Genomic DNA, 18,906 nt, shown 5'->3' with positions numbered 1-18,906 from the left:
GCCATCGAAGTTTTCCACTGACCTTTAACAAGTGACTTTTTATTTTGAAAAGTAGGGTTCAATAAGGGTGGTCCAGAAATCACTTTTATCAGTACTCCAGGGCCATGACACCTCTACCTCGGGAATCTCGGTTCTGGTGAGAGCAGTGGTTCGGTGGCGGCGGGGGGCACCTCACGAGACACTCCAGTTGGAGCAGAGTTCCCAAAGAGCAAGGTGGCCTGACACAGTCATGCCGTGAACCAAGCACTGTGCAGCCAAAGCCTGTAAGCAGGGAGGGGGAGGAGCCAGCCAGCCAGCACCCTAGCGCTCTGGGCTCTGCACCCCTGTGCTGTGTTCTGAGAGGACGCTGCTCTCCCACCACTTCCTGGGAAAACAAGCCCTAGTGGGGTCCCGCGACCTCCCCGGGATCGGCAGAGGACTTCCATTGAAAATAATGGAAATTCACATTGGCGCACTTTTGATCCTTAAAAGGCAAGTCTCTTTTGATCCTTGAAGATATTCTGTCAAGCCAGAGGACGGGTAGGGTGGGGAGGAGAGGTGTTTAAAAAGGAGGATGATCTATTTCATCGAGCCAAGAGGCTGGGCTAGTTGGCAAGTCGGGATAACCTACACTGCTTCCTGTGGAGATGTCAGAAGTGGGTCCCCCAGCCATGGCTCTCAGCGTCTGGCTGACTCCCTGCCCTGCGTGCGCAATGATGCCCAGATTACTGTCCACCATGTAATCCAGCCCATTGAGCAAAGGAGCGTGGGGTGGCAGGGACGAGATGGAGGATGGAGACTGGGGGATTCCATAGGGGCTCCCATCCCTCAAGTCCTGATAGGATTGTCCTGTCCCGTCCATGGAGAAGCTCCCATTCATTAACTGTCCGCCTGTAACGTCCCCCACGTTGCCATAAATCCTATTGGTGTGGCCAAGTTCTGAGAGAATTTGATCCTCTGTGGACAAAAGAACGGAGATTTATTGTCAGCCGCCAGGACTCCGGTGGTCCCCTGTTCTTCACAACCTAGGAATACACACGACCAGGAAAGAAGCCCAAGCATGAGCCAGACGCCAACATGTCAGCCTGGCATCCAGAGACTGACCCACATCAAGGGGAAAAAACAGAACAAACACCTGCAGAGACCAAACGCCCAGGTCCCAGAAGGCTGGACAAATGTTTGGTGAGTTTGTTGGTCCCATGTGTGCTCAGGTACGAAGGTGGCTACACTGAGGAATATGAACGCCTGAGGTTTGGTGGGTCATATGTTCTCCACATCACAAATGGAAGAAACTCTGTGCTAACAAGATTTCATCTGAAAGTTTTCAAACTGAGGAAAGTGCTTGGTTCAGCTAGTTGGGAAACAAGCAGGCCCATACGGTCAGGGGAGCTGAGGACCTCTCTAAGACATGTGTACAAAAGCCTTCTGGCCTACCTGGGAAAGAGGTTCAATATTAAAGTACTTGGTTTCTCTGTCTATCAATAAGCTCTTCACTGGGGACAAAGTATTGGACTGATTAAGGCAAATGACCTTCTTGTTTTTTGAAGAATTTCATTACGGGGATCTAATGGAACCTTTGCCACCCGGAAGATTTCCTCTCTCCAACAGAGGTGAGCAATTTTAGTCTTAAGAAAAAGACTTAAGACTTATAATTACCTGGAGAGACCAATGATATGTCAACCTGGGGACCCACCTGCACCCAGCAGAAAGGAGCTATGAAACGAGACTTAACAATCCTGTATGTTCCAGACGTTGATTTCAGCAGCTTAGAGGAGATATTAAGTGGCTTTCCACCTCCCCCACCAAGAGGCCCGGAAGGTGATCATAAGGCCCTTGAACCCTCCCCAGGGCCCCACGGGCAGACCTCTGGGCTGGGCTACAGTCCTCTCAGGACATCATGGTCCTGGCAGGCAGCTCATGCCATCTGCTGCCCCACAGACTTCCTTTCTATTCCCACCTGGGCCTGTGCATCCATTCCTACCAAGGCCACCCTAGAGTGGACTTCAACACCCATCCCTTCTGACAACCTGCCCTAGGCTGTCCCTCACCCCACCCACAAAAATGAAAAGGGGGAGGGGAGTCATGCCCTTTAGAGGGGGCAGGCGATGAAGGCTCAGCTCCACTGTCAAATGGCCATTAACTGGCCTTTTGCCTACACCTGTCATCCCGTGTGACCAGGGCCCTCTGTGGGAGCCACAGGCTCCCTAAAGGGGATGGTCGTGTCTTCCAAGTGTAAAAATGTGCTGAGCTTTCCCCAAACATGTTCACAGTCAGTTGTGTTCATGGATCCCCAAGAACAGTGTGAGTTGGGCAAGGATGTGGTTATTCCCCATTTATAGATGGGGAAACTGAGGCTCAAGAGAAGTGAATCAGTTTGACAGAGCCATAGCCGGAAACCAGATTTCTGATCCCCCAGCTCAGGACTCTTCCCTTCGCCCCACAACAGAAGACCTTCCACTTTTGAGAACTCATTGCATGAGAACCGTATGGCTATTTGCAAACAACCGAAGGAGCCAAAACATGCAGCCATTTGCAACTTTGCTGACGCACAAATTTGAATATAGCGCATGCAGCAAAGCATTTGCGCTGGACTGGATGACAGGAGCGGAGGGGGAAGGGATTTCAGAACGAGGCCGGTCCCCACCTCACGTGCACTCACAGTACTGACTTCCCAGGGCAACGGGCCCGTTGAGCACATCCTCCCACCGCCAGGAGAGGAGGGGGCTCACTCTAGGGGGTCACGGGAGGGAGGCCGGTGCCCCGGCCGAGGGGAGAAATGCAGGAGGGGGGCTCAGGGCTCAGGCAGAGACACAGCTGTCCTGCACAGCTGCGTGGGCTGGTGGGGGAGCCCCGGGCCGCAGGCAAGGAGGGGAGGCCTTGGGGCCCATGGGCCTGGGAGCCCGGCTTCCATGTGTCCGCAGCAGAGCTCTGGTTTCCTCTGCCCTGTCCCCTCTGGAAGGGCCACTACCCTTTCCTCCTGCCCTTTACTCCAAGTTGCAGGGAGGGCTGTGTTCGGGAGGGAGTTGGCCAGGCCTCAAGAAAGACCCCTCGTGAGCATCGGGGATTACTGTTTCCCAGGGGCCTCTCCTAGGGCCTGGGCCTCGCCCCTGCAGCCCTGCTCACCTCGGAAGCTCAGCTCACTGTCACTAACCCCACAGTCCTCTGCCGAGCTCTCCTTCTCCTGCTTGCTGCCTCCCCGGCTCCTCTTGACGCTCTTATAGAACTGCCCCCAGCGGTGCCGCCCCGCGTCCTTCTTCAGCCGCTTCTCCTTGGCCCTTCTGTTCTGAAACCAAACCTGCCACACAAGCACAAGGGACACTCTCGGGGGGCGTCCACCACGAACCCAAAGCCCCCAGGGTCCCCGAGACAAAAGACAAAGACTGAAGCCTCAGCAGAGTTCAGGGCAAGGAAAGGGACGTGCCCACCACTCCCCCTGCCTGGGCCTCAGAAATGTGTCTCTGATTCGGCAAATTTCCGGGGGTTGTGGCCCTGAGCCCAACCCCCCCAGGGGATCAGTGACACTGCTGATGAGGTGCCATGGTTACCACTCCCGAAGCCTCCCTCACTTGGAGGGCACAGGTGCAGGGACCCGTAGGACACCCCCAACCCCTGCCCCAGGCCCGGCCTGGGTGGCGCCGGGCCTGGGCTCCCCGGTCAGCAAAGGAGGCCTGGAGGCCAGGGTGGCTGGTGCCTCACCTGTACGACCCTCATGTCCAGGCCTGTCTCCGAGGACAGCTGCTCCCTCACGTGCCGGGCAGGCTTAGGGGAGTTCTTGTAGGCGTTCTTCAATGTCTCCAGCTGCTTCGCTGTGATGGTGGTCCGGGGTCGCTTAGCTCCGGCCTCTGAGTCATCTGCAATGAAAACCACTTCTTACTGGGTCCAGCCCATCTGTAGCAGCTGGGTCTCAACCCGCTTTCCTCCTCTCCTCATGTAATCTTGCCTGCTATGGGCAAGAGTGTGGGAAAATGGGGAATATCACAGGGGAGTGGTCCCAAACCCCAGGGAGCCGACGCCTGCACCACAGGCCCTCTGAGTCACTGAAAAGTGAGGACGATGTCCTCCTTGCCTCAGCTCCCTGCCTCTCCCCTGCCAGCCCAGCCACACAGGGGCTTTCCTCAGACTGAAGGTGTACCATTCCATGCGTTTCCCCATCATGACAAACACTCTGACTGGCCAGCCATGTGAGTTACTGCCCAGGCTGCAAAGGTGAAGGAGCCAGAATGAAGTCTGTGCTCTGGGCTGCCCCAGGCACCTGCCCCTCCTCCCATCAGGAACGTCTGTTCCCCCAGGTCCCACCCACGGCTTCGCTGCCTTCCTACAGCCCTGGGCTCATAGCAGGGGTGACCTAAGCAATGTTCATAAATTATGGGTCAGAGCCCACTAGTGTGTTGTGAAGTCAATTTAGTTGATCGAAAACTAAGAGAGGAAATAAAATGGATGGGATGGAATGAGATGGGATGAGGTGGGATGGATGGGATGGATGGGATGGGATGGGATGGGATGGGATGGGATGGGATGGGATGGGATGGGATGGGATGGGTTGGGATGGGATAGGATGGATGGGATGGATGGGATGGGATGGGATGGGATGGGATGGGATGGGATGGGATGGGATGGGATGGGATGGGATGGGATGGGATGGGTTGGGATGGGATGGATGGGATGGGATGGGATGGGATGGGATGGGATGGATGGGATGGGATGGGATGGACGGGATGGGATGGATGGGATGGGATGGGATGGATGGGATGGGATGGGATGGGATGGGATGGGATGGGATGGATGGGATGGGATGGATGAATGCGATGGGATGGATGAGGCAGATGAGAGCAAGTATTGTTTCATGAAACTTGATCAATGCTTGCTGTATGAATATGTGTGCTGAGTTGAAACATGAGTCTCTTACTGTAGATCATAGTCAAAATTTTTTGAAAAACACTGGTCTGAAGAGTGTTCAGGACAACATGCTGATTGATCAACTGTCTTCAATGGATTTTGAGCATCAAGTTCCTGTGGGTCAAAGGCTGTTTATTCTCAGTCAGAATTAGGCACAGAGAGAGGCACTGGGTGTAAGTGGTTTGTTCCTCTCCCAGCACTTAGACTTACTTCCGTTCTCTGCCTAGCACCCCCGGAGTCAAGCAAGAGGGAATGGGCAGCTGCGTCTGGCCCTCTGGTTCTTTGTGCCCCTCCCACATGTGTACTTTGAAGGGGGTCTGCTCCATGCCTATCTTTCTACCTTTCTTCCTTTCCACCCAAGAAAACCCTGTCTTAGGAACAACAATAATAATAGCTAATGTTTATTAAGTGTTTACTATGCGCCTGGCGTTGCTCTAAGAGGTTTATGTGCCTACGACCCTCACAACAATTCTAAAAGGTTTTTCTTGGAGTCAGAAGACCTGGGTTCACCATTCTCATTGAGTGAGTGACGTGGGCAAGTCCCCTCGCCCCTCTGAAGCCTGGGTGGGTGGCACGTTGTAGGATTAAGTCATCCTTAATGACATTAAGCCCAGGCTCACACTACGATCAATCGTGCACACAGTGGAGGGGGGACAAGGCCCCCAGTCCTCTCTCCTCCTTGGGCTGTTTTCTTCCCCAGCAGAGCACTGTCATCCTCAAAGCCCACCACTCAGGTCCCTCCCTGGGGTCCTGCACCCAAAGAGGAAGGATTCCAGAGCCACTGAGGCACACACACTGAGGAAAACCTCCAAAATTCTTTAAATTCTGTTGTTAGGAATCACTCCCATCTGCCCATATTTATAGAGATAAGAGCATGACAGAACTTGATGCAAATACGAAATAGTGCACTTTACAAATATCCATATGGTCTTTATGTACAAAATTTGAAATAATGAAACCACCAAAAATTTTTTCAATTCATCAAGAATTGCTTAATTTCAAAATAGGTTGGCCTAGTGCATTAGAGATTGTTCTCACCATGGCCAGATGGCAGCGCCACTGGGACAAACCCCTGTCATCCTGGGTTGGTGGCCCCTTGGTTCCACATGGCTGGCTACGTACGCGGAACTTTCTTCTTGCGATTATGGCGACTATTATGCTCTTATTTTAACATTCACTGTTATTATAATTTAAAATCTTTTTTTATATCCTATAACAATATCATCCAAGTATTCATTAAGTAGTGGTGGCAGTGCTCGTGCTGAAAAATGTACCCAAAAATCAATAACTTTGGTACGGAAGTTAAATGTGATAAAATGCTATGAGGAAGGCCAAGCAAGACCATGATACCCTAGGCTGTTAATTTAGGAGAGAGCATCTGGGAGAGACTGAGATAGTGCTGAGAAAATAAAAAGTAGCATTAAGGCAAAGATACACTTCACTGGTTATGGATTTATGTGCTCCCAGGATACACGCCCACCCCCCGACTTTTTACATTAATTCCTATGGGAAAATTAGTCTTAAAATATGTTAGTTTTGAATTATGCAGGGTCTCCTAGCACTTGTCCCTGGCATAAAATGCCACCTCATCATATTGAAAATGCAAATATCCAGGGAGACTAACAAATGAACAAAATCATTCACACCAAGATACAAATAGCTGATATTCAGTCTTTTGGGTAGCACCAGGGAGGGAACCTAAGCCTGAAAAAGGGTTTAGATTAGCAAGGAGGAATTAAGACATAAAAAGAGAGAGCCAAATGTCCCACAGCAGACCAAGGCCCCTGCTGCGCTAAGGAGCACCCAGATTTCAAGGGATGGAGTGGCCCCTGCCTCACTGACAGCCAGAGGCAGGAGGAACAGACCAGAAACACTGTGTAACCCCCAGCTGCTGGCAAACCTACAACAGATCTCACCTACTGTTTGCATTTCTTTTCCACGTTGGTCTCTCCCTCGTGGAACGTCCCATTCCACCAGTGTCAGCCTCTAGAAACCTCAGGACACAGCCCTATGTGACAGGTGCTCTGATCCACCCCTATGGAGCTGAGATGCCGAGGCTCAACCAGGTACACAACTTGCCGGGGGAACCCGCAAGTTAGTGCATGACCCGGCAGAGATGCCCACCAACCTCTGAGGCCAAATTCGGTGTCTTTCCACCACCCTACAGAGGTCTGCTGCGGGGCAAACCATCCTCGATAAAAGCGTTAGCCCCACGGGGTCATTCTTGCCTCCCTGGCTGGTCTCCCCTTTCTCTTGACCCATCCACAGCAGCCGTGGATGCCAGGCTGCAAGTGCTCAGGGTCTGAAGGAGGCCTCTGACAGCGAGAAGCAGCCGCTGGCCCTGGGGGTGGCCTGCATCCTTGGGGTCTCTGGTGAAGGGCATCAGAGTTCCACGGGCAGCTTGGGCTCTCTGAGTCCATCTGCGCTGAGGGTTTATCCCTAATCTTCTGTGACACCATAACTGACTCCAAAGTAACAGCACCGAGTGAGTTTTAAGGAGCCAGAGCAGATTAATACATTAAGGCAAAGAGCCTGGGAGCAGGCTTGCAGAGGCCCCAGAAAAAGGAGAAGAGACTGAAGGGCTGTCCATGCCAAGCGCCAGAACTCTGGGGGTGGGAGCAGAAGAGAGAGGAGGCCCTGCCGCGCTGTCCCTCCCAGGCTGAGCTCGGCTCCCGCGGCCTCACCAACAGGGCCTTCTCACCACCACAAACCCTTTAACTGCGTTCATTAGCGAGAGACTAATTTCTCCATGCATTGCTCATATCTATATAATATATATGTGGGGACCGAGGAAAGATCTGGAAGGAGATACATGAAATTGTTGTTCCTTTGTTTTTTCATCAAGCCCAGAGCCGTCAACAAAAGTGTTCCGCAGTAACACCCTGAGTCGATAAAAATTCCAGTCAAAGGCAAATGACCTTGGATGTTTCACAAGTTTGTGCACCTGAGATTCCCAGGTTGAGTTTGGCCAAATGCCATGTTCGGAGCCAGGGTGGAGGGCACAGCCGTGAGTGAGAAGCCTGAGGTGAGGCTGCAGGAGGTGGGGAGTCGGGCTTGGCTTTCCTGCGGGGAGCGCTGGGGAATGGGGGGGAGGGGTCCGAGCCCTCTCTAGGCCCTGAGAAGGCCAAGGAAAGACCTAGGGCTGCCCAAGAACAAGGCCTTGGAGGGCAGGAGCCACTGCTGCCCAGGCCGCCCCTGTGAAGGCAGGCTTTCCAGGGTGGTTACTAAAGGCTGGGGCCCGACATCAGCCTGTGCTGCAAGCTTCTGTGCAGACCGCGCACAGGGCCCTGAGGTGGCCAGGGAAAGGGGGAGGGGTGCACGGGAGCAGATAGTTGAGATGGTTGGGTCTCCCTGAACGAGGAGACTGGCTGAGCATCTGCTCCCATATGAGGGGCTTGGGAGACACAAGAGTCGTCAGGCCTAAGTCCCTGCCCTCGAGAAGCCCACAGTCTGCGAGGAGAAACAGAATACAATCAACTGAAATACGAGCTGACCCGGTCCAAGGGTGACTTAGGCCAACGCGAGGGCTCTTGCTGACTGCAGCCTCTGAGGTGCGGAGGTAAATGTGCACCCCTGATATGGGAAACTGAGGAGCAGCTCCACTGCAGGCGGAGCACCCTCCCGGCCCCGCCCCAAGCGAGGGGCCTCGAGATGACGGGCATAAGGTCCCCGGCTGCTCCCGAGCCCGCGTGCTGGCGTGCGAGACAGGCAGCCGCTCAGCAGCCGGAAACCGGTGGATGCTTCAGCGGAGCAGCAAGTGCCAGGAGCTGGGGGCTGGGGGTTCTCCCTCCCTGCAGGCATCTGGAAGGTTCTAGAGGAGGCAGGGGGTGAGCAGGGCCCGAAGGGCGGCGGCCGGCACGGAGGCCGGGGGAGGGGCCGTGCTGATTACCGTTCTGCTTGGCCGTCTCATAGTCCTCCTTGCACACCAGCCGCCCGTCCTCCATGAGGTAGAACTCGTCCCCCGTGGCCAGCTGCCGGTTACAGATGATGCAGGCGAAGCAGTGCAGGTGGTAGACGAAGTCCTGCGCCTTCCTGACCACCTGGGTCGGGGGGATGCCCTGCTGGCAGGCCGTGCATTTTGTGCCGAAGCGCCTGTCAGGGCAGCGTGAAAGGATTAGAGCGCGGGGCAGGGAGGCGGGGTCCGGCTTGCGTGCACTTTTCAGCTGTCCCTCCCCCACCCCGCCGCTCCGGGATCCATGGGCCTCCAACCCTGGGCCACCCAACTGTCCGATTAACAGCTCGTCATTTCACCCAGGGCTGTAGGGTTTTCCAGGTCCCACTGAGCAGGCAGTTTCACCCTCTGCCTCCTGGTTTCTTCAGCTTGATGGTGAGGCCTAGAGGACCAGCCCCACGGGGCAACTGTGTGCGCCCACGTGCATAAAGCATCAGGTGAAACGCCTCTTCCCGTGCTCCCCACGGGAGAGGCCCGTGTGGCTGGGACAAGCCACACGCCAGGGTCCACACGGGGCTCCAGAGAAATCGCACTTCGGCCTCAGAGCGGGCCTCTCACGATGGGTTCTCTCTCCTGCCTCTCCCCTCCATCCGGCAGACACCACACCCTCAGTAGCAGCCTCCGTCCCCTTCCCACGCACAGCCCCTGAGATGTGAGCCCGGGAATCTGCGTTTTATACCCCTGCCACCATTCGAGGCACGGGGCCTGCAGACCTCAGTTTGAAAAATGCTGCCTCAGACCTCTTCCCATCTACCCCTTTCTGGAGTAGCACCGAGGCAAGAGGAAGGCGCCCACCACCCGGGCCCAAGGCTGGGAAAAGAAGAGGAGTAGACTCATTGCAACTATAGTCCAGCTGGGTCATTTAAGCCCCGTTCCCCGTCCTGGCCATACACATAGAGCCACGCCAGTGGTCGTAGAGGCCAGAGGGGAATCGGGGGCCAGTGCAGATGTGACAATGAAGCGGTGGGTGTGTGGGGGGCTCTGCGGCAGGAGGGAGGTGGGAGGGTTGGGGAGGAAGGGGCAGAGTTTAAAACAGCAATCAACCTAATTATTCATGACATTTCACACAGCAGAACTTTATCTTCTTCAGGATGAAAGACTTTGCCTAATGGATCTGGGGAAGGTTTGATTTTAATGGTCCTTTTAACTAATGCTTATAGGCAGCCTGATTTCCCCTGAAAGGACAGTACATATTTCATCCCCATTAATACCAAATAAATTAATTATGGTCATGGCTATCATGATGAATCCCAGATTAATGCAGAATGATGGGTCTCTTGTGCAGTAACGATACCTGCCGGGGGCTGCAGGGGCCTGGAGCAGGCACGGCCAGCTGCGGCTTCAGCCCCCTCCCGGGGACATGGGGTTACAGAGAGAAGTGGGGTTCTCTAAGTCTAGATGGGCAACCCCGAAAGAGCCAGGAGCGTGGCCCCAGGGACTGCTCTTCTGAGACGAGATCTGAGGAGGGTGTCGGGATGTGAGGGCCTGAGCTGTTTGGCTTGGAAGGACCCCAGACTTCTGAACTCCTGGAATGCCCCTCGGTTTTGTGAGGACGGTGGCATGCATGGGAGCAGGCCTCTTTAGAGCAGGGGTTCTCAGCCCGGAGCTCAGGACGGGCTCTGTCAACCAACCCCGAGTTTTTCAAAACTGTGCATCAGGAGGGGGAGCCAGGACTTTCAACAAATTTTCAAAGGGTTTCAAGGGTTTCATCAGATTTCAAGTCCAGGACCCAGAAAAGTAGAGATCAAGTTTGTTGAAAAATAAATCAGTGAATAAAGAACCATGCTTTTAGAGATTATGCAAGGAGATGGCTAAATCTGAGAATGGAGAACAAAGTCTACTGTCAGTCCTAGATGGTTCTGAACCTCCCAGAGCACAGGTGAGAGCCAGGCTTCTTCCACAACTGCTGTCTAACCATGTCGCCTGTATGAGAGAGGAAGGCAGGCAGGCACCCAGCTCTTCCGTGTGTGTGTGTGTGTGTGTGTGTGTGTGTGTGTGTGTGTGTGTGTGTGTGTGTGTGTGTGTGTGTGTGTGTGTGTGTGTGTGTGTGTGTGTGTGTGTGTCTGAAGGACAGAGAGAAAGGAAGCCTGTATATGTGTTACTAGAGTGTGTTTTCAAGTTGCCTGTAGTTTGTCTATCCAGTCCAGGCCAATTCACAAAGCAGGTGTTCAAAATGAAACAATGCCTTCGTCCTGCTCACTGCAAACCCTCCCAAATAAACCACCAAAACCTGAGCGTCCAAATCCTTTGCTGCAAAGGCTGGAACAGAAGCAGCTCCAGAGAAGAACTAGAGTTTTCCAAAAAGCAAGTCCTATTTTGTGGCCGAGTCACGGGGTGGAGACCGGAGGGGGAGGAGGGCTGAGCAGACTCCAGAACAGAGTGGAGACCCTGCAGCGGCCCCGCCCACAGGCAGGGCCACATCCTCTCCCCACTAAAAAGCAGGCAGTGGCTTTCGGTAACCAGAAACCCAGTTGACACCAGAGCCCCAGAGACATGAAAGATAACGAGGGTATAAATTTAATCTACATACCGACAGTGATTCATGCATGAGGGTGGCAAGTGCACAAGAAAAATGAAAAATAAATGGACTTTCCCACCGGCGTTTTTTAGCAATTGAAGCAATTTTCCTGATTGTGGGATTTATACCGATGGCAAGTGGAAGTTGCTCCTTATTACCTCTCTCCCCTGGCGCACGGCCAGCGGGACCCTCATTGAGGGGACTGCGTGCACCCCCTGGGCCCACAGGGCTCTCCCAGCGTGGCCCAGTCCTGAGGGGTGCCCCCACCCCAACTTCTGCTCAGAGCCAGCGGGCCCAGAATAAGGCGCCGTCCTGTGGGGCTGCAGATGTGATGATGACACTGTCCTGAGTGTCCAGATCTCAGACCAGCCAGAGTCACAGGTGAGGCAGCCACGGCCTGGAGAGGCCACACAACTTGTTCTGTGATGAGCAATAATGAGATGGCCGCGGCTAAAACTCCCGGGTCCAAAACGAGGTAAAACTGTGAACCCGGCTGCTGCACGGAACCAATAGTCTAACCAACCTGACCAAATCTGAAGGATGCTGGGGGCGGGGGCGGAGCAGGACACTGGCCAAGGAAGAGGCTTCCGAGGAATTTTCTAGTCAGCATTCCCTTCATCCTATCGCTGAGCCCCTACTGTGTGCGGGGCCCTGCCCGCTCGGGTGCAAACTGCACTGGCCTTCCTCACCAGAAGGACAATCTCTCTCTGGTCAGCCCTGCCTGCTAGGCCTCCAGGGACAGCCGGTCTCCCCGGGAAAAGCAGCTGGAGCTGATCCAAAAGACAAAGAAAACACAAGGGAGGACTTGCTAATGGCTAACGTTACTTTCCTTCTCAGAGCAACCTCACTGGCAATGCTCTTATCTCTGCCCAACGAGCAGCAGGCAAGCCACAAAGACCCACCGAAGGAGTGAATGAATGCACGCAGGGAGGAACGAGTGCACGAACTGCTCCTTCAAGCACGTGTCCGAAGCAGGCGGAGAAGGATTAGCACTCACCACAATAACTGCAGCCCCTGGCAAAAGCTCTCCTAAGAAGGGAATTGAACCCCCCGTTGAAATGAGGCCCAAAGTTTACGAAAACATAAACTTTCCAGCCCACTTTGCTCTCATCATTGCACTCATTCCACAGATGTCTCCTGAGTGCCCAACCTGAAAGGCGGGGATTATGATGCCTTCTGACGAATGAGAAACTGAGGCTCAGATGGGTGAGGGGCCGGCCTCGGCTCACACAGGCAAAGAGTAAAAAGACCAGGATTTGAACTCGGTGCTTCTGACAGCACAGCTGGCGCACAGTGGGAGTCAAAGGCAGCAAACATCACGGAGCAGCCAGCCATGGTGCCTCTACTCTGGACTGGAAGTGGGTTCCAGGGGCCCTGTGCCCCTCAGGCATCCCCAGCTGCTGTGAGCCGCCGAGCATGCGGCTCCCAGGCCTGCGATGCGGGGCTGCCCCCAGGGGCCACCTCAACACACCAACTGGTCCTATCAACGCCTTCCTGCACCTGTAGGTCAGGCGTGAGGGGCCTGGGCTTCCGGAAATGCACCGGACGTCATGGCTGACATTCAGGGGCTGCCCCTGCCCCTGGGAACAGGGCCAGGCCTGTGTCCTTGGCCTCCCCCTCTGCTCCCGTGCTCAGCCTGAGTCCCCTCTGCCCATTCATCTGTCCACCCCGGCTGCTCTCGACAGGCCTGCCTGGCCCGCTCTCCACTTCAGGGTGTCTGGATACTGCAGGAAGGGTGACAGGCAGGCCTGGCAGGCACCACATCTTCTAGAAACAGGCGCACGTAAATCCTACACCGCAGACGTTCCAGCACGTTCCTGATTTTAAGTTCTGACCTGCCATCAGGCCAGGTGCCACATTCTGGTCACCAACACGATTAAAGATCAGCTCCCGTTTACCAAGCACCTGCTGTGCGCCCACGTGGTACGTAACCTCGCTTGAGCCTCGCCAGCGGCCTCAGGCCACACCGCTACCTCCCCGGGTCAGTCACTGTCACCCCGGCCCACGCCCCACCCCGGCCCACGCCCCACCCCGGGGCGAGTTTCCCTCCTGCCTCACTGTCGCTCTCACCGTCCCTGCTGCCGTAATTCTCAGTGGCGTCAGTGTCCCCAGAGCGGTCCCTCCTGCCCCTGCCCTCTCGTTTCCTTGACCTCTTCTCCTGAAAGGCATGGCCTCCACCGTTCCTCAGCCACTCACGCCCATGGTCCACCCCGGACCGTGTCACCAGGAACTGCGGCGCCTCCAGGAATAACTTCCAACCTTCGCATCGTCCTGTCCTTCCAGCTCAGTCCCCGCAGCAGCCCGACGCCCACAGCCCTGCAACCCGGCCCCTCTCACTGCCCCTCCCTCCCCTCGTGGCCTCACGTCCCCCCCTTACCCAGCAAAGATGCCGTGGTCCACCTTAGGAATCCCTCTCGCGCCCACACCCCGAACCCGCGTCCCGCTCTCGGTCCTCCGCTTCCTCCGTGCAGCACCGGGCGTCCGACAGGTCCGAGGGAAACACACCACCTCCCTGACCGGGCTCCCCTTAAGTTCAGGCTCTGGACCTCAAGAGGGCCCGGGAAAGCACAGGGCACTTCCCTAGTGCATTAGCCCTCCCACCTTCCCATACCTTCTCTCTCTCAAGCCCCTCATCCTCCGCCTCAGCTGGCGGCCTGGCCTCCTATTTCCGGGAGAAAAAAGGAGCTCTAAGCAAAGGCCTGCCAGGACTCCCACTGTCCCGTCCACACATACGCCACCCCCACCCCGCCGCCACTTGCCCAGGTCTCTCGGCTTCCTACAGCTGACTCGGCTGTGCTCCTGGTCAAGGCCGACCGCCTGCCTGGGCGCAGAGTCCACTCCTTCCTGCCTAATAAGATCATTCACCCAGCAACTGGCCCCCTTGCCACCCACATCATTAACTTCCCCTCTCTACCACATCTACCCAGCAGCGTACAGCATGCTATTATCAATAGTTCTGCCACTTAAAAAAATAAAACCTCTCTTGACCCTACACCTCCTTGCATCTACCACCCCTTTCTCTACTCCCCTTGGAGCAAAATCCCACAAAAGAGGTGTCTCTAGGCAGGGTCTCTAATGCCCCTGCTCTCAGTCTTCTCTTGAATCCACTCCGTTGGTTAATTTCATGGGCAACCAGATGTTTACTCAAACATTTTCCTGGGTGTGTCTGGAAACGGTTTTGGACAGATTAACATTTGAATCAGTCGACGGAGTAAAGCAGATTGCCCTCCTCAATGTGATGGGCCTCATCCAATCAGGTGAAGACCTGAAGAGAACAGAAAGGCTGGCCCTCCCAAGACTGAGAGTGAACTCCCCTTGCCTGACTGCCGGGAGCTGGGACATCGGTCTTTCCCTGCCTTTAGACTCGAACTGAAATGCTGGCCCTTCCTGGGTCTCGAGCCTGCCATCTTTTGGATTAGGACTTATACCATCAGCTCTCCTGGGTCTCCAGCCTGCTGACCGCAGATCTTGGGGCTTCTCAGCCTCCAAAATCATGTGAGCCAATCCTTAAATTAAATCTCTCTACACACACACACACACACACACACACGTTGGTTGCATTTCTGTGGAAAACCCTGAACAATACACGCCCCAGTCAAGGTGCCACCGACAAATCAACCCCAACTGCACTTGACCAGGTCAGCGCGGCCCCGGCATTGCTGAGTCCGGTGGTCAGGTCTAACCTTCCCTGACCTTCCACCACATCAGCCATCCCTCTTCCTCAGAACGCTGCGCTCACTTGGCCTCAGGACCCAGCTCTCCTGGTTCTGCTCCTTCCTCGGACAGCCCCTCCTCCACCTCCCACACCTCTTCTCTGTCCACCCTACACCCCTGGGGATTCTACTTCCACCTCCAAGCCCAGACCCAACTCCAGATGGGTACATCCCATGACGTCCTCAGCATCTCGACTTGGACACCCAAGACCAAACTCCTGATCCAGACGCAGATCCCAGCATCTGTTCCTCCAGTGACCTTCCCCATCTCAGAGAAGGGTGATTTCATTCTTCCAGTTGCTCAGGCCGACAGCCTCGGACACCCGCATCTGATCTGTGAGCAAATCTCATTGGCACCACTCAAAATTATGCCAAGACCTGGACCACCCCTCGCCGTCTCCACCACTGCCTCCCCAGCTGAGGCCACCCTCTCCCCTTGCCCACAGCTCCCCTAAAGCATCCCCTGGCTGCAGCCCTTGCCCCACCGTCTGTCCTCCACACAGTGACCCTGAGTCGGACCATCTCACTCCCCTGCTCAAAACCTTCCAGTGGCTCCCCGCTCACTCAGAGTAAAAGCCAAAGTCCCCTAACTGGCCTCTAAGATCCTGCACCATCCGGCCTGCTTCCTGGGCTCGGAGCTCTTTCCCCAGATATCTACATGGCTCACTCCTGCATTTTCTACAGGTCTCCCCTCAGATGTATCCTTCTCAGGGGGCAGTCCTTAACCACCTCCCCTGCACCCCACCCCAGCACTTCCTTTCCCTTCTCTAAAGCACTCATCTCCCATGGATGTACTGTGCATTTCGTTCGTTTATCGTATTGTCTTTTCCCCTCTCTAGAAGGCGAGCTCCGTGACAGCAGGGCTGGATCTCTTTGGTTCACCAGTGGACCCAGCGCCTGGAGCAGTGCCTGTCCTGGGATATGTGTTCAGTGACTATTTGGTCATACACAGTGAATGACCCACTCCTATGGTATGCATTAATGCACATTCCCCCATTTGTAGATGAGGAAACAAGTTCAGAGAGGGTAAGAGAAGTTCCAGAGGCCTCACAGCCATAGACAGTGGAGCTGGGATTTGAACCCAATGTTCTTCCTTTCTCTGGGCCGTTGGGAGCAGTCAGTGGAAGCCAGCCCGGACCCATGCCAGCCTCCCATGTGTGGGAGCTGCCACAGTGCAGTGCACTGTCCCGAGGAAACAAAATACCACACAACTTAATTTTATGCTTTAATTGCTTGGTGGTGATTTACTGCCGGCCATATATATTTCTCCCAGTTGACACTTCCCTCCATGTATTTCTTTTATCTATCACCACACTTGACAGGTAAGTTGCTGATATTTACTGTTACTGTATGTACCAATATTTCCAACATATATCACCACCATAGCCATGTCACGGCAAACAGAGTTCTGCCCCAGAACGGTCAGCCTTCTCCAGACATAGACGGGGGCCATATTTGGAGAAGGCCTGACACCGGAGAATGTTAGAGCCTTAGAGAATACAGACACAGCTCCCCCATACACATACTCACACACACTCACAAACTGCCCCTCAGGCTCTGCTTTTTGTTTTTAATATAATGCTTTTCTTTTCAACAAGCGTTCAATATTACTTTGAGACGAATACAACGGGAAAAGCTTTAGAACCAGTGACCTAGTCCAACCTCCTCATTTAACACAGAAGCAAACTGGGGAAGCCCAGAGAGGGTCAGGGGCTTGCCCAAGATCACACAGCCCAGTTAGTGGCAGAAAAAGGTCTACAGCCCAACTCTCCCTTCCCCCAGCCATCCTTCCCCGCTTTCCCTGCTGGGGGGAGATTTGCTTCCCAAGAGGCAATGGGACGTGTAGGATCTGACCCTCTTCTACGAGAGTGCAGCCCAGCTCTCTTAATTTTTGTGAACATGCATTAAGCAGTCAGTATGCACCAGGGGATTTCACGTGAGCTATTTCATTGAAAGCGCACAAGAGCCCTTATCGGTAGCTATTATTATTCCCTTTTCACAGATGGGACAGGCTGCCAGCTGGCCCAACAACGTCGTCCCTCCTTCCCACTCCTCTCCTCTAGGCACCTAATCGGCTCTCCTTACTCCAGACTAATTCTTCTCTGCCAAGGTGTTAGCCCAGCTGTCACCAAATTACCATGTGCAGAATTGCCACCTAGGATGTTTGCTTAGAAGCAGAAAATCCACCCCAGACTCCTGATTCTGGGCCCAGAACCCACACTTTTAACAAGCCCCACACGGATGACCCCAGTACAGCTGTGGCATGGACCATTCTCTGAGAAACCCTGCATAATGGGCGCTCTTGGCCCCCTTGCAGCATCTGCAGCTTGCTTGTTGATTCTTGAGCCCTTCAAGAGCTAAGGGCTCATTCTCAACAGTGGTGCAGCAGACACGGGGACAGGCAGGCAGCAGCACGGACGTTCGGGGACACAGGCCCCATCCCACCCCCTCCCACCATACCCCCGGCCAGCCCGCTGCATGGACCCATGATGCCCGCCACAGGGTCCAAGGCTGGTCTGTGGCTTCTCCGAAAGTGGCGCTTCCAGGGGCACCAACAGACCCCAGGAGCCAGATCGACAAGTCAGAGACTGGCTCTCCCCGGACCTTCGTGTGACCTCGGCCAGAGAATCAGCAGGAAACGTGGTGGAGCCAGGCCACGGGTTCCTGAGCGCTGGGCTCGGGGGATTCAGGAGCCACGGGGGCAACATGGCCAAAGATGGGCTGCAGCAGGAAGGCATAGACTGGCAGAGAGGGGATCGAGAGGGGAAGGACAGCCGATTAGAAAAGCTTCCAGCGGTGCAGAGGTGTGGTGACAGGGGCCCGAGAGAGGAGAGAGGCAGTGGGAATGGAAAGAAAGGGCCTTTTGGAGGTGGGACCCCGTGTCTCAGTACCTGAATGGCTGGGGGTGGGAAGTAAAGGAGGGAGGAGTTTGAGCCCCAGTGATTAAGAGAACGGGACTTGCTGCTGCCGGCTGGTGTGTTTTAAGCTGCCCCCATCTCCCATTCCCATGTCACCATCCCTCTTTGCCTGGGGACCATGTTTCCACAGCCCAGATGCCATCTGACTCCCAGGCTGATTTGCAACTATTTGGTTCCAAACAGATTCTCCCAAGGCAGAAAGGTCTCCAGTATGCAGCTTCCAGAGATGTCAGGAGGACTTCACTGAGAACCTGGGCTCTGGGAGGGTGGGCAGGCGCAGCTGAACGGGAGGCCTCCAGGGCAGGCAGACAGATAATCCGTGGACTCATCACCGCCTGATATACCGCCTCAGGTCCCAGGGGGAACTGCTCAGCTAAGTAATTGCTTCTGCCTTGATTACAGGCCTTCGCAAATGACTGTGGGCCTGGTCCCACCAGTGTTTGAATCTTACAAATGTCCGCACGCACAGCTACTATCTGGACCATCTGATCGTTACCTTAAGAGGTTTAATTTGCTTAGCGAGGGAATTAGACTATAAACTATTCGGAAATTATGGAAAGTCACACGTCAAAGAGACCCTCCCCTTGTGAGTTCTTCAAGCACATTTTGCTAGAGTGTGTGTGTGTGTGTGTGTGTGTGTGTGTGTATGTCCTAACAGGTGTGTGGTTATCAAAAATAACAAGTGGCTCAGTAAGAACCTGGCCCCAGATTGGGCCACAACCAACCCCAGAACTGAAGTGGCCTCTTCCTGGGGCCACAGAGTACAAGCTAGCTAGAGGCAGCCACACAAGCACAGGCGGGACCCTCCCGCCAGAGCTGGGAACCCCGCTCTGGGAAGTGAAGGCTGAGGGCTGCGGTCACTGCCACAGAGCTCTGGACCACACAGGGAGGGATGGTCTCCTGTGGGGAAGACTCACGGCAGCTCCGCAC

The 18,906-nt window shown here is 54.8% G+C and overlaps 1 protein-coding gene across 1 annotated transcript in view; it reads right to left on the bottom strand.

Annotated features, from left to right (window-relative positions):
• Positions 1 to 541: 541 nt before the first annotated feature.
• LHX4 (LIM homeobox 4) overlaps positions 542 to 18,906 on the bottom strand; it is a 42,616-nt gene continuing 24,251 nt past the window's right edge. Inside the window, exons 3-6 of the mRNA XM_068538400.1 lie at positions 8,765 to 8,967; positions 3,676 to 3,830; positions 3,103 to 3,274; positions 542 to 936 (exon numbers count right to left, since the gene is read on the bottom strand). Of these exons, the coding sequence (XP_068394501.1) occupies positions 542 to 936; positions 3,103 to 3,274; positions 3,676 to 3,830; positions 8,765 to 8,967 (925 nt within the window). The remainder of the gene's footprint in view (positions 937 to 3,102; positions 3,275 to 3,675; positions 3,831 to 8,764; positions 8,968 to 18,906) is intronic.

Source organism: Eschrichtius robustus, chromosome 3, assembly GCF_028021215.1.
Source record: "Eschrichtius robustus isolate mEscRob2 chromosome 3, mEscRob2.pri, whole genome shotgun sequence".
NCBI classification, from domain to species: Eukaryota; Metazoa; Chordata; class Mammalia; order Artiodactyla; family Eschrichtiidae; genus Eschrichtius; species Eschrichtius robustus.
Note: the sequence above shows the minus strand (reverse complement) of the source record. Positions and strands in the feature narration are given on the sequence as shown.